The sequence below is a fragment of the Xiphophorus couchianus genome, chromosome 14, assembly GCF_001444195.1.
Source record: "Xiphophorus couchianus chromosome 14, X_couchianus-1.0, whole genome shotgun sequence".
NCBI classification, from domain to species: Eukaryota; Metazoa; Chordata; class Actinopteri; order Cyprinodontiformes; family Poeciliidae; genus Xiphophorus; species Xiphophorus couchianus.
The window spans coordinates 22940021-22950167 of NC_040241.1; the positions used below are offsets into that span (position 1 = coordinate 22940021).

Here is a 10147-nt window from a genome sequence, read left to right on the forward strand (position 1 = left end):
TGAAGCAATTGATGTAGATCCTAAATAATTATAAACTGCTAAATGTTGTGGAGGTTAAACTTGATAAACCAGTTTAATCAAATCAAATTTTGTAGTCATAACAATTAAATATTCAAAAGTCAACCATTTCGCTTTTACAGCTTGTATTTAGTTGGACTTTGAATTCAAGTCAATTACCAGAAGAAATGATTCAAATAAAGGCGACTTTTAAAAACTTATTTTCTGTAATTTGTAATGATAAAAAAAATAATTTACAGATTAGATTTTTAACCCATATCGTTCAGCCCCAGGCCGAACTAACAGATTGTCGAGAGAAATAAATTAATTTCGTCCTAAAACGTTGATTTGTTGCCCCCTTGTGGACAAACGTCATAACTAGAAGTTAGAGAAAATTTATTTTGTAACTTCTTATAATATATACGACAGCATATGAGGGTAATTTTAAATAGAAAAATAGATTTCCACCAAAGAAATCTTCAATTCAAAGATATTTTATAGATCCCAAAGGGAAATTAAATGTTGTAATTCAGATTTTTCAGTTGTATTTTTCTAGAAAAAAGGACATTTCTGAGCTTAAAAACTCAAAAATCTCAAACTTTAAGATTTTCACAACATGACAAATTGTTAACTTTTGACAGTTTAGAGTTTTTTCTAGAATTTCTTTTAGATTAAAGAAATTTAGAATTTTGGGGGTAAATTTCTGTTTCTCTACAATTTACAACTTTTTATGTAGAAATTTACCAATAAAAGTTTAACAAAAATGTTTTTATTAGGAACATTTTCGTGCAAATTCAGAATGAAGACATGAAGAGACACCAGAAGGAAAATGTTAAGATTTTATTTACAGAGTCCTTTTGTATGATTTCTCATTTTTAACTTACAGAAAGTAATAAAAATAAAACAAGCAAACAACCTCATGGCTTCGCTGCGACAGTGACGGATCTCTCTGGAAACGAACGCCGAGGCAGACGGAGAGAGAGACAGAGAGAGAGAGAGAGAGAGAGACGGCGCCTCGAGGCAGCCATACAAAAGTAAACAAAACTTTCTCTGAAAAAATAGATTTTTTAAAAAGCTCTGCTGGCAAAAAAACACAAACAAAACAACACAGTTTGCCCTGAGCGCAGCTGGCTGCGGGGAACCGGGACGACAGATCGGGTCAAAGGTCAAAGGGGGGAAAAAAACGAGAATCAAACCTCAAAAATAAGAAAACCTGCATCCACCGACCTGAATTTAATCATTTCACATATTATTATTTTACATCACCACACAAACGGCTTCTGATGGAATCGACCAACGAAACGTTAAATCAACTGACGCTTTATTTTATGGCTGCAGATGTTTTGAAGAGGAAAATATTAGATTTCGTGTTTTCTGTGAAGATATTACAAACTTGGTAAAATATAGTCGGATGTATTCAGAGAAAGAAATTAAACTGATAAAAATTAAATCTGGTCATTTGAGCTCCTGAAAAAGTGACGATTGTATAAATATGACAAAAAATAATAAAAGGGAAGAAATCCCATATTTTAAGAGGAAAGAAAATGTTTATAAATGTCTTCTAACTTTTTGTTTTTACATTTTATTCCTGAGTTTATAAGAAATCTACAAAAAAACGTAGGAAGAATCTGAGGAGTTGAGCGGATTGTTGATAAAAGATAAACGTGAAGCATGGAGGAGAAAGTTATTTTGGTTTTGGAGGATTAACGGATGGGATGCAGCCCAGTGGGAGTGGAAGCAGAGCTGGTGTTGGCTGATGGGAAACTGGGAGGGTTCACTCATCATCTTCACCCTCTTCGTCTTCCTGGTCTCTCTTCCTCTTCTGTCCCTTTACCGGAGACGAATCCTCGTCTGCGGAGGAAACAAGTTACCCGTTGAACTTTACTGTTTACTAATTCAGGGCATCTGCAGGTTTCCGAAAGTCATATTTAAAACTTTCAAGAACTTTAATGCCAATTTGAATAAAAGTGAAGTTTGAAATTTCTTTTTTCAAATGCATAGAAGCTAGCTAGCTAGCAGGAACATATTAGCAGCTAGTAAACACAATGAAGATGTTTGTGTGCAACTCAAACTTTTGCCTGACAGAAAAGAACCACAAGAAAAACACATAACTACATATGATATTAAATATTCATGCCACAACAAAATTTAATACCAGTGACTAATGCATATAAGGCCAGCTTACATTTTTAAAATTAATTTTAGACATTTTAAGGCCTTAATCATAGATACATGAATTTAAGACCTTTTTAATGCCAGTTTGAATAAAATTTAAGACTGAAAAATATAAATATAGGAGATGATTGGGTGCGACTATGGGCTGGCAGCAGAAACTTAGCAATTTGCACCCATAATAAATGCAAAAAAAAAGCTAGCTAGCTAGCACAGGTACATTAGCAGCTAGTTAGCAACCGCCTCAAACTACAGAACTCAATTTTCCTGACAAAAAAGTCCTTCAAAGAAAAAAAACAAACTACATAGACGATTAAATATTCCTGCCACAATAAAATGCAAGACCTGTGACTATCGTATTTAAGGCTAACATTTTGTGTAATGAATTTAAGACATTTTAAGGCCTTAAAGATAATATTTTTTTTAAAAAAACCCTCTGTAAATAATTGCACCAGGATGTATTTTATTTAGGTGCATTACTAAAGAGGGTTGAATATTTCAAACTTTCCATGGTTTGAAAAGTTATTTAAGGCGTTTCAAAAAGAAAATCATGTTTTTATCTCAAACTGGAGGTTAAACCAGCAGAAGAGCTCGGCTACTCACCTTCATCTTCCTCGTCATCCTCTTCATCATCATCCTCGTCATCTTCCTCGCTGTCCACCTCTCCGTTCACCCCCCCCTCCTGCCAGAAACACTAGCATGTTAATGTGATGACCAACTTGATGAAGGTGAGATGAAGCAGGAAGCTAACCTCATCATCACCGCTGTCGTCGTCGTCCTCTTTCGCCACCACATCTTCTTCATCGTCCTCTTCCTCCTCCCAGAACTCCTCCGACTCTCCTGGTTGGGCGCAGAAGGTTCAGATTAACGTCAAACACGGCGAACAGTTTGTTGAGCTTTGGCGGCGCCGCACAGACCTTCATCATCGACGGCGTCGGCCTCGCCGTCCGAGTCGGACGCCTCGCAGTCGTCAGCGTCGTAGCCGTCCAGGTAGGTGAGCTGAGGCAGCAGCGAGAAGATGGAGTCCCGGTAGTCGCCCAGGTTGGTCACCTCGCAGTTGAACAGGTCCAAACTCTTCAGCTGAGGAAGTTTCTTCTGCAGCGGCAAAAAACCCCAAAAAATGTTCAGCCGCCTGGACCGGAGCAGAACCAGGAACAGAACCGGTTCCCTCCGCTTCACAACTACTCACCAACTCGGCTGTCAGTAAAGGGCTAGCCCATAAATCAATCATCACATTTTTGGCTTTTGAAAATTACATTTTTGGAAAATCCACCGTTTTGTCAGTACGGCCAGGGCGGCCATCTTGTTTTAAATATTAGGGCAGGGCTAAGGCTGGACAATAAATCAACAACAACATTGATATCAGAACGTGATTCATATCAACAGAAAACGCATCTCAGAGTATTAAATAACTGATCCAGAAACGCAGAGCATTCTGGGAGATGTAGGCATTTTCACTTTAGCTACTGAACCTTTCACAGCTCGCTAAGAAATTACTAATTAATTTAAAGTATTTTTGAATTGAATTTGGTGGAATAAACTAACTCACTCACTCTTTGGTTGCCTAGCAACAACCTGCTGCGTAACAAGCAGTTTCAAGACCTCCCTCCCCCAACTTTGGTTACCTAGCAACACCTTCTGAATAGCTTGCGCAGCAACAGATTCAAGTTTGCCTCATAAATGCTTAAAAAATGATGTAAAAACCAGTTTGGCTGCAGTCGACATGACGCTGGCTCCGCCCCCCAGCAGAAGTAGAGCTGTCCTCCGACAAACACGCCGTTATTTAGGCAGACTAATGGACCTCAATGCGTTACCCCAGACATTTATTGAGTCATTTTTGCCTTATAAACCAACACTGAGGCAAAGACAGCTGGCAAGAAAATTCTGTAACTAGTCCTATGTCAGGTCTGTAAGGTTAAATAATGCAGAAATCAACGATAAAAATCAAGAGGAAAAATGAGGGCCAAAACAGTCTGGTTAGATGAAAGTATGAAGGCTGTGGGACGCACTTTGCACGTACAAAATGGGTGAGCAATCACTAAAATAAAGCCGGCTTCTGAAAATCTGCCTTCAGGAAAATCCTTAGAAATAAACAGTAGCATGAAACGATGTTTAAATGCCAGTACAGCAGTTACTGCAGTCTGTTTTCATGCTGCCATAGAGCTACTGTTGGAATCTACACGGATAAAATCCAGGATAACTGCCTTCACTCATTGATCTGGAAATGAATAGATGTTTAGCATTGTTATTTTAATTTAACTGAATTTATTTGATGCAGTGAGTCGTTAGCACAGAGCCGTGAGTCGTTAAGTCGTTAGCACAGAGCCGTGAGTCGTTAGCACGGAGCTATCAGTAAGTGTCGTTATGTCAAAAACTGGGATGTTTACTACCGGTTACAAAGTTTCCGTCCATCAGTTTCGTTCAACTGGAGGTGAGGTGGGCTGCAGTCCATCATCCATTTCTTGCGTTATTCCAGACTCCTTTTTGATTTTGGAAACGTAATGAATTGTATTCCGCCCTCTGTATGTTCTGGGTAACGGCTGTCGGAATCGCATATTGCCCACCGACAACTTGGACCATTATTATCTGTTATTTTCCTCAAAATCTCTCTGACCCCAGCGTGTTTTCTATGATAGATACTGTACGTGTACTTGGAACGCTGATTGGTCAGTTCCTGACAAGTGCCCTGGAATGACTGGGGGAGGATTGCTCTATGTCAGCATGGGGGCGGAGCCGGCGTCATGTCAATCCAGACATTGAAAACAAAAGGCTAGATTGTGTCTTCATTCAGCTAATATTATGACTATATTCCCGTAATTAAACAATTAAAAATAATTGCAGCCTGCCCCTAATACAAGTCACAAAAGGGATTTGAAAGTACTTTCTGTCATTTGTAATTTTTTTTCTTAGAAAAGAAAGTGAGACAACCTAAAAAAGTCAGATTATATGTTTAAGTCATTAGGTGAGAATGCTTCAATATTCCAGTTTGAAGGTCGACTGTAAGCCAACACAGCCAACAGGCATCATGTCTGTCGGTGACCAACCAAACTGGAAGTGTTAGCGTCTCATTTCTGACCTACCAGCGGCTCCAGCGTACTGATGTCTTTGAACTTGTTGCCGCTCAAGTTGAGGTGCGTCAGATTGACGAGCCGCTCTGCCAGAACCTCCAGACCGCCTGATATCCTGTTATCACTCAACTCCAACTACAGACACAGAGGGGAGTAAAATTAAACATTTAGTGGGATTTAAAGTGACTCTGTAGTAGTAAAAAGTCTAAATGTTCTCAACATCACAACAAATCTCATAGATCAATAACTCATTTAAAACTGCAGCATGTAGCTTTTTTAAAAACATGTTTATGAGAATCTGTGAAAAGAATTTATCTCCTCCAGCTCCTCTCTGGGTTATTATCAGAAAAAACACACAAAAACAAACCAATCAAAACCAGAAGGAGGGGCTTGGTGCTGTCAATCAACCCTGTGTACTCGCCACTAAATGTGCAGTTGGCAGAGAAACAACTAACCGTTACGGTTCGGTTCTCCTCACTCTTGTTTTCTAGTCCATAATTTGAGGGTTTTTTTCAAAAATATTTTAGATTAATCTGAGAATTTTTTTTCTAGAAAATTTGTGACTTTTTAAACTAAGAATTTTAAGTTTTTTTCTAGAATTTTGTTTAGATAAAAAAAACACCTTACAAAATGTTTCAAAAGTCAAAAATGTTCAAAAATAAAAATTTTGAACTCAGAAATGTTCACATTTTATCCAGAGACAAGATTTTTTCTAGCAACTTTTTTACTTTTCAAACTTGAAAAGAAAATTTTAGATTTTTTTTAGATTTATGAAATCACTGATGACTGCTAACTAGCATTAGCATTCACAACATTCACTGCTAGCTGCAGGGTAACAGAGAGTATGAGTGATTGACAGCACTAAGACCCGCCTCCTGGCTCTGATTGGTTGTTTCCAGTAAGCTCTAGGTGAAGATGGAGGAGCTCGCTTTTTTTCCCCACAGATCATCTGTCTCATGTTACGGTACAGTGACAGTTTCACCATTTATAAAAGTTACACTCTGCAGAAACATCAGCTCATTGTTGCCAGAGGATTCTGAATAGATTTCACCTTTTTGAGCTTGTCCAGTTTGGGGATGTCCGCTACGCTGGTCAGGCCGACGTTGATGAGGCTGAGCAGCTCCAGGTTGGAGAACTCCTCTGTGATTCCTTCGATCTTCCCCTCACTGGAGCGGCAGTTGTCCAGGACCAGCTCCTGCACCTGAACGCATCATCAGAACCAAACCATCTCTTTTCGTTACATGTTACAGTTACACATTTATTTCCCTAGTTTACAGTAATAATGATCTCTATTGTAAAGTTTTTATTTTATAAGCTCAAGTTTTAAAAAATATTTTATGATTTATAAGGAGCTGACGTGCTTGAAGTGGCCACCAGAGGGCGCAACAGATGATCAGGCAGTTGCAGAAGCTTCCAGCTAAAACTAAGGTATAAAATTATTGTAATATTTTAGTGGAGGAACAAAATTGAACATATCTATAACAACAGCAGGATTCTATTCTAATTCCAGTATTAGAATGATTTTATACATCAGATTTTCTCATAAATTTATCGGTGGACATCAGGTGACTATTTAAATTATGTTTTTAAAAGCTAAGTCCACTGTGATAAACGGGTTATACACCAACGCATGCAAAACACATATAATCTCTATAAAAAGAACAACATGCCCACAATAATAACTAGCAAGCTATTGGTAAAAATCTTTAGCGTAGCTCAACCTGAGCTTTTTAAGTGAACCCCAGCCATGTTGATGCCTAAATAATAAAGTAATTAAAGCTCCTAAAAACTACAGAAACACCAGCAGACCTGCTGAAGTGTTGTGTGTGTCCAGCCCACAACAATTTAGCAGCTAGAGTGTGCTTCTTTGTGCGTTTTATTATCGTGTAAAGAGTGATCTGATCACTCAGCAGGACTTTATCTTCAGGTGTGGAGGGTTTTTATTCACATGTAAAGCTCTGCAACTCAACAGGGATGCATTTTAATTCCAGGGCTTTAATTTGAAAAGGAGAACATTCATCTTTTTTCAACGACTGTCTGATGCCTTGGTAACTCCCTGATACATCAATCACTTACCCCCCACGTTCTAGACATGCTAGCTACTTGCTAATTAATGATTTACACACCTATCATTGGTTGCCCTGTGGACCAAGCTACAGCTAACTTAACCTGCCGGATGAAAATGAGTCTGTAATGGTTATAAAATATATTTCACTTCAATCTAAATGGAAAACACCCCTCATCAATCTGATACTGGAACAGAGTAGTTTTATAAAATAAAAGGGATCAGTTAGCAGTTTTATAAATATAAGGGAATCCTGAGTAGTTTTATAATTGGAACGGATCAGTTTTATAATTGGAACGGGTGCTGATCAGCTGTAGAACCGGAGCGGGTCCTGATCAGCTGTAGAACCGGAGCGGGTCCTGATCAGGTCGTTATTGGAACCCAGCCTCCTCTCTGTTTGTAAACTCCCGACGCACGAGCGGCGTCACGTGGGTCTCATATCTGCTAACCGTCGCTTTGCTCTATTTAACCTCCATAAACGCTAAAAAAAAAAAAAAATAAACCCAATATTGTTCTTCTAAGTTTAATGTTAAACCTGAGAATTTTAACTGACATGAATAACACATCGGGCAGATTTCGATGAATTACCGTTAGGCTACTTTAGCTTCAAGCTAGAGTTAGCGCCCTAATGGCACGTTACAGCCATGGGCTCCGACTACTTTCTGACACAACGTTGGTACAGGCAGCTATTAAAGTAACAAAATGTAAAAATACACACAAAGGGCACAAAGGTCAGTGTAGGCAAACTCAAAAATTAATATTTAAAGCTTAATCTTCTATTTCAATGTTACTTAATGTAAAAAGATTAACATTCAAAACTCATTTCCTGCCGAGTTTAAATTATAATACGTCGTAATATTTAAACAACACATATTTATTGGTTTATAAACATATTTAATAACTTCCATGAATTGAAATAAAAAAATGTAAAGCTATTTTAGTAATTTGCGGTAATCATCACTTTATATTATCGGAGTCAAATACAGCTGCGTAGTAATGTAGTTCCAGATATTAGCTAGGCCCAAAACACAAACACGGATGTATGAGGCTGAAGTTGGTATCCAATTCAGAGCTATAGTAAAGGGGTATTTCACAAGTTCAGGATTTTGAATTATCATACATCGTTTATAATTGCAAAATTTAAAGTTTGACTGGATAATTTACACAGTACAAATATTCTTAAAAACTTTTGTTCTGTTTGTTGTCTTAATTTTGTGAAATTTTCAAAATTACAAGATACTTATAAATTTCTCTAATTTATGTCTGTTTTTAAGAATGCATATTCAGTGTATAACTATTCAGGTCAGGCTAGACTGGTGTAATCTTTGCAGTTTAAACTGCAATATTAAAGATAAAAAATGGGTATTAAAACACCAGTTTTAGTTTCACATTAAAACTAATGTTTCACAAATCACCAACTTTATGAAAAATACTATTCAGTTTAGAATAATAAAGTCCAGGTATGAGCAGTATAAGGATTTTATATTTTGATCCATAGTTCAACAAAGTCCAAACTCTCAAAATTATGCGAATAACCCTTTACTAAAGTTTCGAAACAGACACTAACTTCAGCGTCACCAGCAACAAGTTTATACTCGCATTAGATACATGGTAGAGTGAACAACAGCAAATAAATTTACCTAAAAAAAATTCATAATTTCTCTGTTATTTTAGAACAACTTTGATTTCAAGACACAAATAAATTAGTTTGTAGTTTGGTGAAGCTGCAGATCCAGCTGCCATGTGCTTTACCTCCTCCCCCTCCCGCTGCCGGTTGAGTTCACACCGCAATCAAATAGTTAAAAACCCGGGATTCTCACCTCCGCTGGAGACCGGTGCCTCAACTCTAAAGAAACCCTCTTCTTCATGTCCATTTTCCTCTACTTCTGACTCTCTGCGATGCAAAAACACTCGTTTCTACACGATCCTCTCTTCAGCATCAACACGCGGAAACAGAGTGAAGTTAGCTACAGCTAGCACAAAGAACTTCCAGCGAAGACTACAACAATAAAAGTCTGAGGCGGTCCAGTAGACGCGCTGACCATTAACTTTACTTATTTTACATTCTAGCTCATAATTGAAATATATATCAGTTTGTTTCATATATAGGCAAAATAAAAGCGTCGTATTTATGAAATAATATACAAAGTATGTTTATTGTTTTACATTTATTTTGAAAAGCAAACAGTTTCCGGAAGTACGCTGCTTTTGTATCATAAAGCGATACAGTAACACAGCGTTTACATAGTGTGCGTGAAAGTGGGTCAAGGCGTTGTTGCTTTCAAGTGTCAACAGAAATTTGGCTATTTTAAACGACAAACAGCAAAATGAACACATGTAACTCGAGTTAGATGACTAGTTGATGGGATGTTTTAGAAAATTACAGCACAAATATTGCTTCAAGGCGTCAGTTAAAAAAGAAGTTTCATGATTTTTCATTCTTTTCAAAACAGATCCGGGCTTCTCTTGAAGCACCTGAACATAAAAAAACGGAGGGAAACGGCAACATGAAGGAAACATTGACTTCTAGCGTCTCTAGTGGATGTTTGTATATTAAAATCAAACAGGAATTCATTTTACAGTGAAAATAATCACACCTTTTAAACTTTATAAAAACACTCATAAAGTTTGAGATTAATCTAAGACATTTTCCAGTAAAAAAAAAAACCCAAACATGTCAGTTTCTGAGTTTGAAAAGTTGTAATTAAATTTTTTTTTTGGTCTTTTCTAGAATAATTCAATGATATTTTGGCGGAAATGTATTCCTTCTTCTACAATGACCCTAACATGGCGTCATATTTTACCCATTCTGGTCTCAATTAACTAGCTGCTTTATTCGTTTGCA

At 37.4% G+C, this 10147-nt stretch overlaps 2 protein-coding genes across 3 annotated transcripts in view; both read right to left on the minus strand.

The window, feature by feature from the left end:
- The window catches only part of LOC114156967 (myelin-oligodendrocyte glycoprotein-like), a 1059483-nt gene that overhangs the window by 980841 nt on the left and 68495 nt on the right, over nt 1–10147 (minus strand). The gene's annotated exons all lie outside the window — the stretch shown is intronic.
- LOC114156973 (acidic leucine-rich nuclear phosphoprotein 32 family member B-like) lies at nt 823–9288 on the minus strand. The gene is made up of 7 exons (XM_028037639.1): nt 9123–9288; nt 6289–6438; nt 5250–5372; nt 3087–3264; nt 2921–3009; nt 2773–2851; nt 823–1848 (listed from the first exon to the last, which is right to left on the minus strand). The coding sequence occupies exons 1-7, from the start codon at nt 9174–9176 to the stop codon at nt 1772–1774; spliced, it is 750 nt and encodes a 249-aa protein (XP_027893440.1). The 5' UTR covers nt 9177–9288; the 3' UTR covers nt 823–1771.

What these genes read in the sequence shown, in the direction of transcription:
- LOC114156973 (XM_028037639.1), bottom strand. Translation starts at nt 9,176, where the DNA reads ATGGACATGAAGAAGAGGGTTTCTTTAGAGTTGAGGCACCGGTCTCCA. An exon ending in GGCACCGGTCTCCAGCGGAG is followed by an intron (nt 6,439 to 9,122) that starts GTGAGAATCCCG and finishes TGATGCGTTCAG; the next exon opens with GTGCAGGAGCTGGTCCTGGA. An exon ending in GGATGACGAGGAAGATGAAG is followed by an intron (nt 1,849 to 2,772) that starts GTGAGTAGCCGA and finishes TTTCCTCCGCAG; the next exon opens with ACGAGGATTCGTCTCCGGTA.